Source organism: Hipposideros armiger, unplaced genomic scaffold (assembly GCF_001890085.2).
Source record: "Hipposideros armiger isolate ML-2016 unplaced genomic scaffold, ASM189008v1 scaffold_108, whole genome shotgun sequence".
Taxonomy (NCBI): domain Eukaryota; kingdom Metazoa; phylum Chordata; class Mammalia; order Chiroptera; family Hipposideridae; genus Hipposideros; species Hipposideros armiger.
The window spans coordinates 1,054,010-1,072,537 of NW_017731458.1; the positions used below are offsets into that span (position 1 = coordinate 1,054,010).

The 18,528-nt window shown below is 49.8% G+C and overlaps 2 protein-coding genes across 2 annotated transcripts in view; one reads left to right on the plus strand and one right to left on the minus strand.

The window, feature by feature from the left end:
- MYO1D (myosin ID) overlaps nt 1-12,827 on the plus strand; it is a 299,149-nt gene extending 286,322 nt beyond the window's left edge. Inside the window, exon 22 of the mRNA XM_019647087.1 lies at nt 10,474-12,827. Within this exon, the coding sequence (XP_019502632.1) occupies nt 10,474-10,630 (157 nt within the window). The 3' untranslated portion in view covers nt 10,631-12,827. The remainder of the gene's footprint in view (nt 1-10,473) is intronic.
- A 1,441-nt stretch (nt 12,828-14,268) lies between these two features.
- Nucleotides 14,269-18,522, minus strand: CDK5R1 (cyclin dependent kinase 5 regulatory subunit 1). Its single transcript, XM_019646961.1, has 2 exons — nt 18,396-18,522; nt 14,269-18,106 (listed from the first exon to the last, which is right to left on the minus strand). Exon 2 carries the CDS (start codon nt 17,962-17,964, stop codon nt 17,041-17,043), a length of 924 nt encoding a protein of 307 aa, XP_019502506.1. The 5' UTR covers nt 17,965-18,106; nt 18,396-18,522; the 3' UTR covers nt 14,269-17,040.
- Nucleotides 18,523-18,528: the final 6 nt, after the last annotated feature.

Below are 18,528 nucleotides of genomic sequence, written 5' to 3' on the forward strand. Positions count from 1 at the left end.
TGATTCTCTGCACCACCTCCCCCTGCTCTCCTGCCAAGCCAGGCTCCTCCTCCCCATGGTCCAGGCCTGTAGTGTGGCATACCGGAGAGCCAGCATTGCCCATGGGAAGGAGAGGACAACCAACCACCTGTCCTAGGACAGCATGTGGGGCCACCAGGAAGGGGTCTGAGCAGCTGCAGGGCTGGTGCAGGAGGGGTGGGACAGAGAAAGGAAAGGGGGCACAGAACTTACCTGCATTTACCATGTCCATACCCTCTGCTTTCCTTGCCTCTCAAGAAGGAACCTTCATTTTGGTAGCATGGTAGCCTCTGGTCAGCCTCACAGCCCAAATGATAGTTACTTCAGGATGGCTGAGTAGGTAAATGCTGTGCTTGCCTCTGCCCACAACCACATCAGAATTGCAATTAAATTATAGAACAACCATTAAAGACTACCTGAACAAAAGCCCTGTAAGGAAGGATATAAAGAAGCACCCATGTCGAGACTGCTAAGAGGGGCAGAGATGCAGAACAGGCAGGTCCCACCCCCATGATGTGCAATTAAAAAGGTGTGGCAGTTAATCAGGAAGGATATATCAGCTACGGAGGTCCCTTCGAGGAGCAAGGGGGTCCCAGCCCCACACCCGGGGCATCAGTCCCAGGAAAAAGAGTCCCCATAACATCTGTCTGTGAAAACCAGCAGGGACTGCATCTAAGATGAAGGACTGCTGGAGTCCCAGGTTCTCTTGAGGGGCCACATACAGACTTGCTCACAAACTCATTCACTCTGAGCTCCAGTGAGGGGTCTGCAGCTCGAAAAGCACCAGGGACATACACAGGGAGGAACTGAATTGACTAGCCTCAGGGCAAGGGCTTGAGGGACGTGGGTCAGGGCATTTCCCTCCAGGAAAAGAAGTGCTGCCAGGCACCACTGTTCCTTTGTTGAGCCCTCCCCACACTCAGCGTGTAGACACAGGTGGGGGCCATATCTGAATCTCCATTAACCTGGTTAATACCATTCGCCCCACCTTGGTGATTCCCTGAGACTCTCCCCCACCCAGTTCACACTCCAGGACTGAGCCACTTCCAGTGGCTTTTCATACCAGTGGCCTGCCTCGGCTTGTGCTGCAGACATTCAAAAAAGTCTCTCATAGGTCCCCAGACAAGCAGTGCCTGGCCTCAACTTGCCCTGGACCTCTTGCTAAGCAGCCCCAAGCCCGGCACAAGCAACAACTTGCACTGTAACTCCATCAGGTGGCCCCAAGCCTAACATAAACTGCGGCCAGTGTTGGCCTGGAACATAGCTTCAACTAAGCAGCCACAAACCCAGCACAAGTGACAACCAGCCACAATTTGCAGCATAGCCTCTCCCAAGTGCCACCAAGCCCAGCAAAAGCAGCAGCCAACCTCAGATCACTCTGTAGATCCCACCAGGCAGTCCCAAGGTGGGCACAAAGGATGCCTGACCTTGGTCTACACAGGAGGTGCCCAAAACGCTCCAGAGCCAACATACCCAGTGGCCAGCTCAGACCACACCAGAGTAGCACCCAATCAGCTCCACAAACAACAAACCTGAAGGGCAGACTTGGCTTACACCAGAGCCCCACTAAAATGACTCCCACTCCGTGGGGTCAGTCCCCGCACAACAGCTTGTCTGCTGTAGTCATGGCCAGCCCTCACAGCCAATCAGCCTAAGAGTCAGTCCCACCCACTGACCTGCCAATAGCAATCAAGGCTCAACTGCAACAGGAGGACACACACAACCCACACAAGGGACACTCCTGGGGCACTGGTCTCAGGTGAACAGGAAGATGTGCCATTGGGCCCCACAGGACATTTACTACATAAGGCCACCTTGCCAAGATGGGGGGACATAGCAGATCTACCTAATACTAGAAGCAAACACAGGGAGTCAGCCAAAAGGAGGAGACAAAGAAACATGTCCCAAATGAAGTAACAGGACAAAACTCCAGAAAAAGAACTAAACTAAATGGAGACAAGCAATCTATCATATATAGAGTTTAAAACACTGATTATAACGATGCTCAATGAACTTAGGGAAAGAATAGATGAACTCAGTGAGAATCTCAACAAAGAGATAGAAACCATAAAAAAGAGCCAATCAGAAATGAAGACTACAATAACTGAAATGAATACATTAGAGGGAATCAACAGTAAATTAGATGAAGCCAGGACTGAATCAACAATCTGGAAGACAAGGTAGCAGAGAAAAACCAATCAGAACAGCAAAAAGAAAAAAGAATTTTAAAAAATAGTTTGAGACCTCTGGGAAAATATCAGTGTACCAACATTCACATCACAGGGATACCAGGAGGAGAAGAGAGCGAGCAAGGGATTGAAACCCAGTTGAAAAAATAATGATGGAGAACTTCCTAACCTGATGAAGTGCAGAGAATCCCATAGAAGCTCACACCAAGACACATAATTAAAATTCCAAAGGCTAAAGACAAAGAGATTATCTTAAAAGTTACAAGAGAAAAGCAGTTAGTTATGTATAAGGGAGCTCCCATAAGACAGTTGATTTTTCAACAGAAACTTTGCAGGCCAGAGAGGAGTGGCATGAAATATTCAAAGTGATGAAAAATTAAGACCTACAACCAAGATTATTCTGTCCAACAAAGCTATCATTAGAATCTAAGGAGAGATATAGAGCTTCCCAGACAAAAAGCTAAAGGAATTCATCACCACTAAACCTGTATTACAGGAAATGTTAAAGGGACTTCTTTAAGGAGAAAAGATAAAAAATACGAATAAGAAAACATAGGAAAGAAAAAATTCTCACTGACAATGGCAAACACTTAGTAAAAGCAGTGTATCAACTAACTATAAAACTAGTACAAAGGTTAAAAGGCAAAAGTAGGAAGATCATGTGTAATTACAACAATAAATTAAGGGACACACACACAAAAGAAGTAAAAAATAATGACAAAAATATAAACGGAGAGGGGGTGAGTAAAAATCTTAATTTAAGAATGTGTTTAAACTTAAGTGACCATCAACTTAAAATAGACTGTAATAAACATAGCTTGGTATATATGAAGCACATGGTAACCACAAACCAAAAACCAACAAGAAATTAAGAGAAAGGAATCCAAACATGACACTAGAAGGTCATCAATATACAAAAGAAGAAGAGAATAAAAAAGGAAGAGAGAGGAATTACAAAAACAATCAGAAAACAATTAATAAAAATGGCAATAACTACACACCTATCAATAATTACTTTAAGTATAAATGAACTAAATGCTCCAATCAAAAGACATAGAGTGGGCTGGCCAAGTGGCTCAGTTGGTTAAGAGCTTGCTCAAGAGTTTGAGCTCTGAGCAACAGTGGTTTGATTCCCGGCCCGAGCTGAGCAGCCGCTGAGCTGCCAACCGGTGGCAGGATGGCTCAGCTTAAAAATAAATAAACAAACAAATAAATAAATAAATAAATAAAGACATAGAGTGGCTGAATGAATAAAAAATAAGATCTATACATATGCTGCCTACAAGAGACCCACTTCAGATCAAAAAACACAGGCTGCAAGTAAAGGGATGGAAAAAGATAGTTCATGCAAATAGAAACCAAAAAAAGCTGGGGTAGCAATACTTATCAAACAAAATAGACTTTAAAACAAGAGCTGTAACAAGAGACAAAGAAGGGCATTTTATAATGATAAAGGGATCAATCCAGCAAAAGGATGTAACTCTCATAAACATCTATGCACCCAACATAACAGCACCTAAATATATAAAGCTAATGTTGACAAACATAAATGGAGAGATTAACACCAATGCAGTAATAGTAGGGGACATTGACACCCCATTGACATCAATAGATAGATCATCCAGACAGAAAATCAACATGGAAACAGTGACTTTAAATAACACTATAGACCAGATGGAACTAATTGATATTTTTAGGACATTTCACCCAAAAGCAGCAGAATATACATTCTTTTCAAGTGCACATGGAACATTTTCCAGGATAGACCGACCACATGTTAGGCCACAAAACGAGTCTCAGTAAATTTAAGAAGATTGAAATCATATCAACCATCTTCTCTGATCACAGTGATATGAAACTAGAAATCAATTACAAAAAGAAAACACACACAGACACGTGGAAGCTAAATAACATGATACCAAACAATGAATGGGTTTACAACAAAATCAAGGAATAAAACAAAAGATATATTCAGACAAATGAAAATGAAAACACAATGACTCAAAAATCTATGGGGCACAGCCAGAACACTTCTAAGAGGGATATTTGTAGCAGTCCAGGCCTACCTCAAGCAACAAGAAGAATCTCAAATAAACAATCTAACCTTATACCTAAGGGAACTAAAAAAAAACAAAAGAACAAACAAAACCCGAAGTAAGTAAAAGGAAGGAAAAAATAAAGATGAGGGTGGAAATAAGTGAAATAGAGTTTGAAAACAATAAAAAAGATCAAGGAAACCAAGAGCTGGTTCTTTGAAAAGATAAAATTAATAAACTTTTAGCCAAACTCATCAAGAAAAAAAGAGAGAGAGAACCCAAATATAATCAGAAATGAAAGAGAAGTAACAACAGACACCACAGAAATACAAAGGATTATAAAGAAATACTATGAACAATTAATTATATTGCCAACAAATTAGACAACTGGAAGAAATGGATAAATTCCTAGAAACATACAATCTTCCAAAGGCATACTCAGGAAGAAACAAAATCTGAACAGACTGATAACTACTAACAAGTCAGTAATCAAAAAACTCCCAACAAACTAAAGCCCTGGACCACATGGCTTCACAGGTGAATTTTACCAAACATTCAAAGAACTAATGCCTATACTTCTCGAATTATTCCAAAAAAACTGAAGAGGAAGGAAGGCTCCCAAGCTCATTTTACAAGGCCAGTATTACCCTGATACTAAAACCAGACAAAGACACTGCAAAAAAATAAGAAAATTATAAGCCAATATCCCTGATGAACATAGATGCAAAAATCCTCAATGAAATATTAGCAAACTGAATTTGGCAATACATTAAAAAGATCATACAAGGGCGGGCCGAGTGGCTTAGTTGGTTAAGAGCTCACTCAAGAGTGTGAGCTCTGAACAACAGGATTACCGGTTCTAGATTCACGGCCCGAGCTGAGCTGCCAACAGGTGGTAGGATGGCTCAGCTAAAAAAAAAAAAAATCATACACCATGATCAAGTGGAATTTATTCACAAAATGCAAAACTGATTCAATATCTACAAATCAGCTTTTCACAAAGATGGCTCCAAAAGCGAAGAAGGAAACCCATGCTCCTCCCACAGCCAAAGCCAAAGTAAAGGCTTTGAAGCAAAACAGCAGTGCTGAAAGGCGCCTATAGCCACAAAAAGAAGATCTGCACGTCACCCACCTTCCAAAGGCCCAAGACACTGCAGCTCCAAAGGCAGCCCAAACATCCTCAGAAGAGTCCCCCCCAGGAGAAACAAGCTTGACCCTATACCATCAGCAAGTTCTCCTTGACTACCGAGTCAGCCACGAAGAAGATAGAAGACAACCACATACTGTGTTTATTGTGGATGTCAAGGCCAACAAGCACCAGATCAAACAGGCTGTGAAGAAGCTCTTTGACATTGACCTGGCCAAGGTCAACACCTTGATCAGGCCTGATGGAGAGAAGAAGGCATACATATGTTCAACTGGCTCCTGACTACAGTGCTTTGGATGTTGCCAATAAAATTGGAATCATCTAAACTGAGTCCAGTTGGCTATTTCTAAATATAAAAATGTTTTTCACTGTAAAAAAATATATACCTGCAAATCAGTTAACATGATACACCACATAAACAAAATGAAGGATAAAAACCTTATGATCATAATATCAACAGATGCAGAAAAAGCATTTGACAAAATCCAACATCCATTTGTGATTTAAAACAATAACAGCAAAGTGGGGATAGAGGGAACATAATATAATAAAGGCCATATATCATAGATGACAAACCCACAGCTAACATCATACTTAACGGGAAAAGCTCAAAATGTTCTTAAGATCAGGAACAAGACAAGGATGCAAACTTTCACCTCTTTTATTCAGCATAGTGTTGAAAGTCCTAGCCACAGCAATCAGAGAAGAAAAAGAAATAAAAGGCATCTGAATTGGAAAGGAAGAAGTAAACCTGTCGTTATGTGCAGATGACATACACAGAGAGTCTCTTCAATAGATGGTGTAGGGAAAACTGGACAGATACATGTGAAAGAATGAAATTGGATCACTTTCTTACACCATATACAAGAAAAAACTCAAAATGAATTAAAGACTTAAATATAAGACCCACAACCATAAAACTCCTAGAAAAAACAGGCAGTAAACTCTGTGACATTGCTCTTAGTAATATTTAGGGGGACAGGGGGAATATGTCTCTTCGGGCAAGGGAAACAAAAGAAAAAAATAAACAAATGGGACTACATCAAACTAAAAAGTTTTTGCACAGCTAAGGAAACCATCAAGAAAATGAAGTCAACCTACTGAATGGAAAAATATATTCACCAATGATACGTCCAATAAGGGGTTAATATCTAAAAATACATAAGAAACCCATACAACTTAACACACAAAAAAAAAACCTATTAAAACATGGGCAGAAGACCTGAATAGACATTTCTCCCAAGAGGACATACAGATGGCCAATAGACATATGAAAAGATGCTCAACATGGCTAATCATCAGGGAAATGCAAATTAAAACCACAATGAGATATCACATCACACCTGTCAGAATAGCTATCATCAATGATTGCAGATTGGTGCAGCCACCATGGAAAACGCTATGGAGGTTGCTCAAGAAATTAAAAATAGATCTACCATATGACCCAGCAATTCCACTTCTGAGTATTTATCCAAAGAAACCCAAAACACAATTTGAAAAGATATATGTACCCCTATGTTCATTGCAGCATTGTTTACAATAGCCAAGATGTGGAAGCAACGTAAGTGGATAAAGAATATATATAGTCCATACACACAATGGACTATTAGTCATAAAAAAAAAATGAAATCTGGCCATTTGTGACAACATGGATGGATCTGGAGGACATTATGCTCAGTGAAATAAATCAGTACAGGGGCCGGCCGAGTGGCGCGATGGTTGAGAACTCGCTTGGGATGCCAGAGGGCCCTGGTTCGGATCCCACATGTGAGGGCCAGTAACACTGCCCTCCACAGCTAAGATGCTGAACAACAGCTCAACCTGGAGCTGGGCTGCCATGAGTCGCCAGCGACGGCGTGGGCTGCAGTCCCTGTGGCAGTGGATTGCAATGGGCTACCGTGTGTGGCCAGCAGCCAGCGTGAGCGGCCAGCAGCCGCAGTGAGCGGCCATCCAGAAGCCGGCGACTGATCTGCCTCGCCAGAGAAGAGCGCAATGATGGTGCCAACTTGGGCCAGTGAAGCAACGTCCTCCACAACTAGATTGAAGAACAAAACGACAGCAACTTGTCTGTTCCCCTTCCCCCAATTCCCCAGCACTGTTCCCATCCCCCCAATTCCCCAATAAAAATCTTTAAAAAAAAAAAATCAGTACAAATTGCCACTTATAAAAGCAGTCACAGGGATATAACATACAGCATAGAGGCTATAGTCAATAATATTGTAATAATTATATATGGGGTCAGATGGGTACTATTGGGTTGTCGGAAAAGTCATGACGCATTTTTGCAACGAAAAACATAGAAAACATACGTCATGACTTTTCTGACAACCCAATAGATTTACCAGGGTGATCACTTCATAAGTTATATAAATGTCTAATCACTATGTTGTTGATCTGAAACTATAATATGATAGTGTATGTCAACTGTAGTTGAAAAAAATTTTTTTTTACTTTTTAAAATAATAAATGATGGTTACGTTTTATCAGCGTGGCTCTCCCAGAGCACAGTTCTGCTTTTGCTCTGCTCCCTAAGGAAGGGGACTGTCCCTCCTGCCTCAGCCAGTATTGACTCCATAGTGCTCTCGGACAAGACACAAAACGGATGGCAGAGATGCTTTGAGCCCAGCCATCTGGTGCAGTGGGTCTCTGCTGCTGGTTTTTATCCTGCAACCCCCACCCTCTCCCCAAGGGCTCCGTTTTCAAGGTGAGGTTGTACCGTTGTGATCCTGGGATGCCGTCCTATACATTGGCTCCTCTTCATTTTCCCACCAGCCCAAGCCCTGCACCAAGATTGTAGGACAAATACTAGAGAGGCACAAAGCCCAAAAGGAGGAAGGGTGGAACCGAGATGCGCTCTGCTGACACTGAACTCATGGCCGGGAAGGGGTCTCCCGTCAGAAGGACTGTACTGAAAGTAGCATGTCCTGAGTGTATGAACATGAGGGTGGGCTAGTAATTCATATTCTCTCTTTTTCTCTGTTAGTTTTTTTAAGTGGACTTGGAATGTGACCCTTGTATAATAGAACCCTTTCCCTAAGACTTTGCTTCCCCAGGTGGTTCTGGAACCCACCGTGTGTGCACTGCTGTACCAGGCTCCACAGATAGGGGAAGGCAGATGCAGGAAGTGGGCGGCAGAGCCCGTCCCTGGTAGAGCACTAGAGGAGGCCAGGGCCGGGGAGGCCTCTGCCAGGGCCTCTTCCATAGCATGCAAGTCCAGCATGGAGGGACCCAGAGGCGGTGCTGGGCTGACAGGAAGGCTGCCCAAGCTGGGGAATCAGCAGCGGGAGGTACAGGATCTGGCCGGTGGGAAGCCCAGTCCCGGAGGCATGTCTAGCCGCAGGTAAGGCTGCTGTGCTGACCTTTGCTGGCTCCAGGCCAGGACGAGGGCCTCATGGCCCCACACCCAGACCCAGCAGCCATGTACCCGCTGCACAGCAGGCCTGGATCCCGCAGGAATGGAGAAGTACCTGAGTCACTGCCTCTGATGGGCTCTGCTATTTTTATGTCCAGGTCTGGTTAAAAATAGCTGTCTAAGCCAAGGTTTTAACTGCAGCTAAGACATTAAGTATTAGACACCTAATGCCCACAAATGATAACCATGGGTCTCTTCCTGTGTCCATTTGCTGCCTCTACAACATTTAATGAGAAAGCAGGTAAGAAACAGGATGAGAACACCTTGCATTACTTCCCAGACTGTGGGGAGCGTTGTGTGGTGTGCGCGCTGGGCACCCCGGGGAAACATGCCTGGGGCAGGTGCTCTAGTGTGAGGCCAGCAGCGCCTGAGGCCTGAGTGCTGGCTGGTGGCCAGGATGGGTTGCTTCAGTCAGGGCCGGAGGAAAAGGTGCCTAGAAAGCGCCTCACTCACCGTGGCCCAGGGAAGCACAGCATGTGCCCGCCTCAGCCTGGCCTCCCCTCTGCCGTGCAGACACTTTGCATTCGCTCTTCAACACTAACAGCGACCTTAGTCCAAGATCCCAGCAGGGTATTCAAGGAGGCCCAGCCTGTCCACGTCCCGAACGCTGCCCCAGAGAAATGAAGGCATACACGGCACTCGGACCTGAGCCAGCCCGTCCCACCTGGAGGCCCCAGGCCTGCAGGCCTGTCTCCTCTCTCCGCTCACCTCCCAGTGCAAAGATAGCTGATGAGGCATAGCGTGGGACTGTGCCACCTGAGGTGCCAGCCTATTTCAACAACTTTCTTGGTTCTTAAAATCAGCTGCTTCTGCAGTGTATTCTGGGTGGCATGAGGAACCGGAGGATGGCGTCTGCTCCTACTCAGCAGGTGCACACAGCCTCACCACCACCCACACCTCGGGCCTCCTCGGTGTGGACCCCACTCAGAGCCCTGGCTGAGCTCCCCTCAGGCAGCCGGCGACATGGTCTCCCAGGCAGGGGAAGTGTGAGCTGCTGTCGCACAGGTCTTCACGCGGCATCCACCTCCTGCCTTCCCCAGCTACCTGGGCGGTGGGGTCCACCAGCACAGTGGCTCTGGTTCTCAGTGGCAAAGCCAAGGCCCCCGTGCCCTGGATGAAAGGCACCTGCATGAGGACTCAGACCCAATTCTAACATCTGGACCCCGTGACAGGCAGGGGCAAACTGGGACTCCTAGAAGACCTTTCAGTCATCAGGGAGAGTGTGGGGGGGACGTCTCCATTTACTCCTGGACACAGAGCCTCCCAGGGCTCCCTGTTGCAATCAAAGATAACTGAAAAACAGTCACGCCTCAGAATCCTGGGCTCCTTATGACAAGCCACCCTGCTGACAGCTTAAGTCCGTGTCACTCGTCTCGCCCCCTCCTCTGCTGCGACTCAACATGCTGGCTTCCCGGAGCCTGACCGCAGCCCCTCTGCCCTCTGAGGCTCTGGTTTGAAGCTGCAGCTCAGCACTAGCCTTTTCTGTCCTTGCCCCTCTCTTGGGGCTTCCGAAGCCCTTGGCTGAGACCTCCGGTGCCCATGTCCCCTGGGGCACCTCTGAGGCCCACAGGAGCTTGGCCAGCGGTGGGCCCCGGGGTGGCCGGGAAGTTCACCCCACTCTGGCTGCCTGCTGACTGCCTATCTGGTCTTGTTTTGTTGTTGTTCTTCCAGTGAGAAGCGCCACCTTCAAGTCAACGTCACCAACCCCGTGCAGTGCAGCCTGCATGGGAAGAAGTGTACCGTTTCCGTGGAGACAAGGCTCAACCAGCCACAGCCCGACTTCACCAAGAACCGCTCGGGCTTCATCCTCAGCGTGCCCGGGAACTGACGCTCACCCGGTGGGGGCCCCGCCAGGGAGCCGAGGCAGCGGAGCCCGGAGCGCCGCCACCCAGCATCATAGGTCCCCATCTAATTACTGATCCCTGCTACTGCCCAATAGAAACCAGCTCACAAGGGTCCTGCTTGGGGAGGAGCCCCTCTCTGCCTTCTCTCTCCCCTGAGGTCTTCTTCCTGGCTCTCTTTGGTCTCCATCCTCCTCTGTCCCGAATGCCTATGGTCCCCGCTCAACAAACCAAAGACCCCGGGGTCCTGCCCGAGCCCTGGGCTGACATCCAGACCACATCTCACCTCAGAGGCAATGTCATGGTGCCGCCTTCAGCTGAGGAACAGCTCCCTGGACTGGCCAGGTCATGTTAGTGCAACCTTGACCCAGCGACCAGCTGCTGACCCTGCAGGGGTCAGCCAGGGGAGCCCAGGACAGTTTCCCCAGCCAAAGACATGCCCCCAGGGAGGCTGGTGGAGATGAGCTGGGGATGTAGCCCTGCTCTCTCCGTGAGCCCATCCTGCCACCCCCTTCACCCTCGAGGTGGTCGCAGCCCCTGCAACCTGGCTCAGGGAGCTTCTCAGAGCTCCTCGATGGGCCCCCTCCCCCCAGCAGCCAGCCAAAGTCACCAGGTGAGCAGGTTCACCTGTAGGGCCAGACCCTCAGCCCAGGAGCCAGTGGCCCGCGGAACAGCCACGCCCAGCTGGCAGCCCAGCCTGCCTGGAGCCTGCCCCCCCCCACCTCTCCAGGAGAGAGCAGTGGGGGCTCCAAGGATCACCTCGCTTAACCGTGCAGCCTATGCCCATGATTGCCTGACACTTATTTTTGTAATTTGCTAAATCAGGTATCGCGTCTGCTGTGCCCACTCTCTTGTCAGGAGCACTAATAAGAAAACGGAGTTGCAGGGGCTGGGGGAGCAGGCAGGCATTTGAAGTAACCCCCCCCCCCGCTAACATCTCTATTTCATACTCATTTGGAGAATGAGGACTGGGGCGAGAGGGTCAGAGCACACAGGAATTTGGGGAAGTAGAGGGCCAGAAACCAGCGTGGGGTCTTGGCACTGCAGGCCAGGCTAGGATGCCCACTCCCACCGCACACAGACCCCATGCCAGGAGAGCAGCGCCGTCTTGCCAGTCTCTGCCCAGCAGAAAGCACATGCCTTCAGATGCCTTCCTGAAACCACCCCCGGTGCCTCAGCTGAAGGGGACGCCGCAAACCTCTGGGCAGCCTGGGCCTCCTTGCCAGGAGCCTTGAAAGAGAGACTCAGGGCACCCCGTGAGGTGTGGGGGCTGAGGGGGAGCCTGGCAGGTGTAAAAGAGCGACATGCTGACATTTTCTTCACTTTCTGCCATCGATGCTGCCCCTGCTCCCCATCTCCTCTCCGTATGGTCCCGTCCTGCCACCCTGACCCCACAAAACACACCAGGTGCTTGAGTGCGGCCTCCTGTCACGGTCACCTTGCTGATGCCCAGATGGTCCCAGCAGCCTGGTCTCCTACGCACCCCAACCCCTGCTTCCCAGGGCTTGCAAACATTTGCACCGTGTGCAATTTGCAACAAAACCCTATGAGCATCCTGTCCTTGGAAATCCACTCTCATTCTCAGAGCCTGGTCAGCTAGCTGCCTGCACAGCGCAGAGGCGCCACCAACCCCCGTTAGCAACGCTCATAGTTTTGCCAATCACCTTGACACTAGTTGAACCATCTTAACTGGAACATTGCCTCTCCATTCCACTTATTTCCCCAAACTTGTTGCTTTACACTAGATACATGCAAATGTATGTTTTAGACACCAAAACGGAACATGCCAAATGAGTGCCTTTCAGAGGCTGGAGAGGAAGAGGGGGGTTCAGTGTCCTTCCTCCCACCTTTCCATGTTGCTTATGGCCCCTCAGCCCCGCGCCAGGCCTCCCGGCCGAGGACCAGGGGACCGCCTGCCGTCACAAGCACTTTTTCATGATGTCCTAAGAGAAGTCAGTGTGGCAACTGAAGGCGAATCAGGAAAGTCGGGCGACACTGCGATGATGCTTCCAGGTGCCGAGGGGAAGGCAGGGGGACACAGTGATTGTATGCAATGAAGTGTTTCTCTTGATTTAATTAAATGCGGTTTATGGTTTGGTGCATATATTCCTATTTTCCATTAAATTAACTATTTCTAAAGCATATTTTGATTTATCATCAAGAGCAATAAAGCATTCAATCTTATTTTTAAAGGTGTTCTGCTTATCTGTCATTGAAAACGACCAATAATTGTGAAATTTTAGCTTGCGTGAAGTCAACTGTTATCCCAGAAGATGGAACGGAGCATTGAGTACACGTAAGGGAAAATGGAGGATAATCTACCTGAGGCATTTGAACAAAAATACTATATGGCGAGCAAGAAGGAAGCTGGGAAGCAGCAGGAAGGAAGGAATGGGGAAAGACAATGGCGTTCCAACACTTTCTTCCGCCTTTCTGAGGCCTGCGCGCTAGACTCCAAGTTCCATGCTTGCATGTTGACTGAAATCAAAGCACGTATTTATAAAGGAAAGGCTGGGATTCCTATGGCTGTAGTTTGGGGAGAAGACTGAATGGCAGCCAGGCAGGCTCTCCCCAAGCTGGCTGGTTGGGGGACAGTGGGAATGGCAGGAAAATAAATGGGCGAGAGAGGAATCAGGGCCTCTCAGGGTGGCGGGAGCTGCAGATGAGGCGAGGGCCTGGCAGCCACAGACTGCTACCCAGTCATCGGTGGGCGAGAATATGCAGCAAGGCTTCTGTGACTCAGACCAAGGGAAATGCCCTGAAGAAAGCGAGTGGCCCTCGTCACAAGGCTGACAGCTCTCCAGTGGCAACCTGAGCAGAAATTCCTTCCTCGTGCCCAGGGGCAGCTCCAGACAACAGGTGCAGGGCCTGGGGAGGACCGAGTCCTGACGCTTAGGCCGGTGGCATGAGCGGGTAGAGACCAGTGGCAATACAGGCACACCTCGTTGTATTGCACCTCACAGGCATTGCATTTTTAACCAACTGGAAGGCATGACCCTTCACCAGCAAAAAGATTGGCTCGCTTTATTGTGATACTTGCTCGATTTCGATGGTCTAGAACCGAACCCGCAGTATCTCCAAAGTCTGCCTGTACAGCTGCAGGGGGCCCCACCCTTGCACCATTATGGGTTGGGTGGCTATTTATCTGGAAGTCCCAGGGCCAGATATCTCTCTCATAGAAACCTGCAGAGCAAAAGGGGCAGGGGGTGCACCACCAGGACACCAAGCCTGAGAGCCTCTGGGCAGTGGCGCTGCAGGCCCAGGGCACATGGGGCAGCAGCCTTAGAGCCAAGCTCCACAAAGGAGGTTTAAGGCGTGCTGCCCCTGCAGGACCACTCAGCCGGCCCTCACCAGGCTATGCCTGGGCCTGATCCTCCCTGGCCAGAGGTCCCAGTCACCCATCTCCACCAAGCCCAGGGAGCCACTCCGGCCCTACCCAGCAACTAAAGCAGAGTTGACTTAACCTGTGCTTCTTTAACCTGTGCTTCTTTCGTAATCACCTCAACAGCCACGTGCTCGTTAAGCCCTCCCCCATAACATAAATCCAATTAGGTTGAGTGCAGAAGTCATTTAAAAAAGAGGCCCCCAGCCTGCTCGTGAATGATGTGCCCACAAAAGAGGTCCGTGTAATGGATGGTCAGTGCATTTTATTTAATCAGCACGGTACAAAAATAAATAAAAATAAGGGGAGGGGAATTAAATTACAGCCAAACTGAGCTTCATGACCTTGTCAGATTATAAACCACACATACTTACAAACACACTACACATACATACAAAATGAGACAAATATAAATTAATATTAACAGTACCCACAGTTTGGTCAAAGAATAGCTACAGAAGAAATTGCACTAAAAAACCAACATACATCGCACGTTGTGTAATTAGCAGTTTCAAATATACAGCTATGAAGAATTCCAAGTGAAAAAAATGGCACATTTTCTTTTCATTGCAAGTTTAACAACTGTTGGAACAAAACTAAATTCTAATAACTGCATGGAAAGAATATATCAACCCTTCAGCTTTACAAGAAAGAGTAAAAACCAAATCCTGAACTATTATTCCTGTGACTTGTCCTGTGCAAGGGTATAATTTTCACAGCCATCTGTTCTAAGATTATTTTTCTTACGACACAAAATGTTCCTGGTTTGCATGCACAATATCACTGTAAAATCAACAATTAAAGAATAAGGGGGTTTTTTTTTGTTGTTGGTTAGTTTTTTCTTTTTTTCTTTTTTTTTTTTGTTTTGTTGTTGTTGTTGTCCTAAAAGTAGTCTTCATAGCAGCATGTCAAATGGGTTCATTGCTTTTCACACTTAAGTGTATCAGTTCCTTTACACAATACTGATGGCCAATACAAGGAGTGGGGGAGAATACCACAGGCTTCATTCACATTGATGGAACCAGAGTTAGTTACGTCCTTAGTCCCCAACCACTCCTGAAATTTGCACCTCCTCCAAAAACTAAAAAAATAAATATGGAGAAAGAGAAGGAAACGCACAAAACTGGAATCCTGTGGATGCAACTTAACTGCACAGTTTCAGGCCAAGTTCAGCCAGCTAACCGAGGGACTGCAAACACACTCCCCTCCTCTTGAAACTCGGCACCGAACCAGCCTCTTCCAGGCCGCCCAGAGCCGCTGCCCCCGAGGGCCTCCTACCTCAGGTCACACGTGGCAGCAGGATCTGAACAGACAGGCTGTGTGACAACTCCAGCAGAGAACAGGCGCTGCAGTGAAGTCTGTGCCAGCAGCTGCAGGTTCCTTCCAGCTCTGCATCAGATCATCTGGCCATCCCAGAAAGGGCTCAGCACATGGGCCTCGAGGCACAGCTGAGGCAAATTCTCCCCGGCACGGGCAGGCCCTCTTCCTCATATCTGGGCCTACCCCGGGCCCAGCCAGCTCTGCTCCAAGGCCTCTTAAACCGGGACCTCAATTTCACAGCTTTCTTTTCACGTGAATTTCAGTAGTGCTTGTGCTGAAATAGCCACCAGGGACCTAATCCTATGTAAATCGACCCTCTGCCCCACCCCCACCCCCAGCCACCCATTCCAGCACTCCCTGGGGGATTGGGGAGAGAGAATTCTCTGTAGCATTCACACTGGTCTTTGTCCCCCAAAGCCGGAGTGATGGGCCATGGAGGAAGACTGCTCCCTTCTCTTGGTCCTTTCCCAAGTCCCAAGCCACCAATCTGGGAGAATTAGGAAGAAAATTGATTAAGTACACATCATGTGTTTTTACAGCCGCTAAAGTGGAAACCCAAACCAGCAGCTGCAAACGATCAGTTGTAGAATCAGCAGGCTTCCAAAGCAATCAAGAGTTCTACTCCCGTCTTGTTAATTGTCCCCAAGATCCAGCTGTCTGTCTCACTGAGCCTTGCCGGGCAAGCCTTCATCTTCTGAAGACACTCAACTGTTTGGAAACAGCTTTAAATTAACAGGGGTAGGGGTGGGGGTCCATCGTGACCACCCCCGCACCCTCCAGCTCTGCAGAACAAATGTCATGTGCACCAGTGAGAGGCCTTGGCCCTTAGGTGGGCACCGGCTTGGTCTCAGGCATGGCACCCCGGCCTGCCCAGAAGGCAAGCGGTTGACAACGGGCACCTGCAGCTGTCCTGGCCTTCGCCACAGGGTGACTAAGCTGCATTATTCAAATGAAAAATTCACCCAGGAAAAGGAGCTGTCCCCAGCTTCACCGCCACCTCTTTCGCTGGGACCCAAAATAAAAGAAATGAGTCAAACCAGCTCATTAACCAATACTACCAACACAGCTGGGAACGGGGGACAAGGGGACTGGGGGACAAGTTCCATGTCTCCACTAAAGGAAAGCCTTTCTCCCTAAAAAAGAAAAAAGAGCAAACCAGGGTTGTGTGCGGCCCAACAACAGGACGCAATCTTGGCACCAGACCGGCTTCTCCGCGATTGAAGAGGCATCTTGCCTCACAACCCAAAGCGCAGTTCAGTCAGGGTGGCTGCTCCAGGAACCTCTGGGAGAATGGACAACCCGAAACAGGAGCCAGAACAGGGCCTCCAACCAGAAGCGCTAATTCTTCCCTGGGCCACCTGGCCAGAGGCCCCCTCTCCAGTTCCCAGGCAGGGACCAGCAGCCAGCCTCACCTGCCCCGGTCCAGCAAGGGCGCAGGCGGCAGAAGCAGGTCAGTCCTTTGAATTCCCCAAAGTAGGAGGTCAGGGGCCTGAATACATCTTCTGGGTTTTGCACAAGGTTCAGGAGTTCCAAAGCGCCCAGAGCTCTTGGCAGGGCTGAAGAAAACCCCAAAGAGAGAAGGTGGGCCGGGAGAGGCCCTTGGTGGCTTTGATAGACATACTGTACATAAAATCTGATTTAATAATTTTTTAAAAATGAATTGAATCCTTGAGCCATGATGCGGGGCTACAGGGCTCACCGATCCAGCCCTAGGAGGAGCCGCTTTTTGTCCTCCTGGCCACTCTCGTTCTTCAGGTCGGAGAACACCTGTGTGAAGTAGTGTGGGTCGGCATTGATCTGCAGCATCTTGGAGCTCATGAGGTTGATGACAGAGAGGCAGCGGTCCCAAAAGGCCTCCTTGCAGCTCTCCACCAGGAAGGGCTTGAGCGGGTAGGAGATCTCGTTGCCCATGTAGGAATAAGAGAGGTACAGGCAGGTCAGCAGCACGGCCTGGAGCTCGTGGTCGGAGCCCACCTCGGAGGAGATCACGTCCCTGCAGAGCATGTACAGGAAGACCACATTGGCGGGCGTGATGAAGCCCTGGTCCTGCCAGCCCTGCAGAAGCAGCGAGCGGTCTACGCTGCGCAGCCAGAGCACAGGGTCCGTAGGGGACAGGTGCTTCAGGCGGTAGCACCGACGGCAGAGAAACTCGCCCAGGCAGCGCAGCAGCTCGCTGGTGGACGCCTGGACGATGACCCGCTTGGGCGTCCCTGCGGAGGTGATGGCAGGGTGCGGGGCCTTCTTGACAGAGGAGGAGACCCCGGTTTGGGAACCGGAGAGCTGGCTGGCAGGGGGGGCGGGCGGCTGGGCCGGTGGGGGCTGGGCGAATGTGGACAGGTTGGCACACGACAGCGACTTCTTCAGGTTCTCATTGTTGAGATGTGTGATGTTGTTCTGGTAGCTGCTGTTGGGCTGCACCTTCTTGGAGTTCTTCTTCTTGGCCGACACGGCCACGATCCTCTTCCAAGGCAGCACCGAGATAATGGAGTGCCGCTTCAGGTTCTTGTCCTTGGCGTTCTTGCTGTTCTGCACGGCCGTGTAGTGGCCCACCGTGGCCGCGCCATCCTCAAACAGCGTGGCCTTGCGGTAGCTGGGGGACAGGGACAGCACCGTGCCCATGGTGCCGCTGCGCGCCGGGCGGGGGCCCGCGCCCCTGCGCGCCCAGCCTGCCGGCCAGAGGGAAAAAACAGCTCACCAAGCCCGCGGTGGCCCCGGGGAGGAGGCGGGGGTGCTCCCGGGGGCGCGTGCTGCCCCTTCGGATCTGCGTGTAAAACAAGATGGTTCTCAGCGCCAGGCGGGGCTCGCGCCGCGCTCCTCCGCCCCGGCCTCGGCGGACCCCGGGGACCTGGCCCCCAGTCCCGCGCCCGAGCCTTCCCCGGGCTCCGCGGCCCCGCCCGCGCCGCAGCCCGGCTGCCTCCACTGCGGCACCCCCAGCCCGCTGCTGCGCTCCGTGCCGCCGCGGGAGGGGACCCCCGCCTCGACATCGCGCGCGGCCCCGACCCCGGCCCCGGTTCCTCAGGGCAGCGGGCGGCCGCGAGGCGCAGGCTTACCTGGCAGGCGGCGGCTCCTGCGCTCCGCGCCCTCTGCAATGCGCGCCGCGGTCCCGGCGCTCCGCGGCGCTCGGTGGGGCTCGTGCGCGGCGGCGGCGGCGGCGGCGGCGGCTCGGGAGCTTCTGTCCAAGGT

Bases quoted from the DNA above. Each gene is read 5' to 3' on its own strand.
- CDK5R1 (XM_019646961.1), bottom strand. From the start codon at position 17,964: ATGGGCACGGTGCTGTCCCTGTCCCCCAGCTACCGCAAGGCCACGCTG.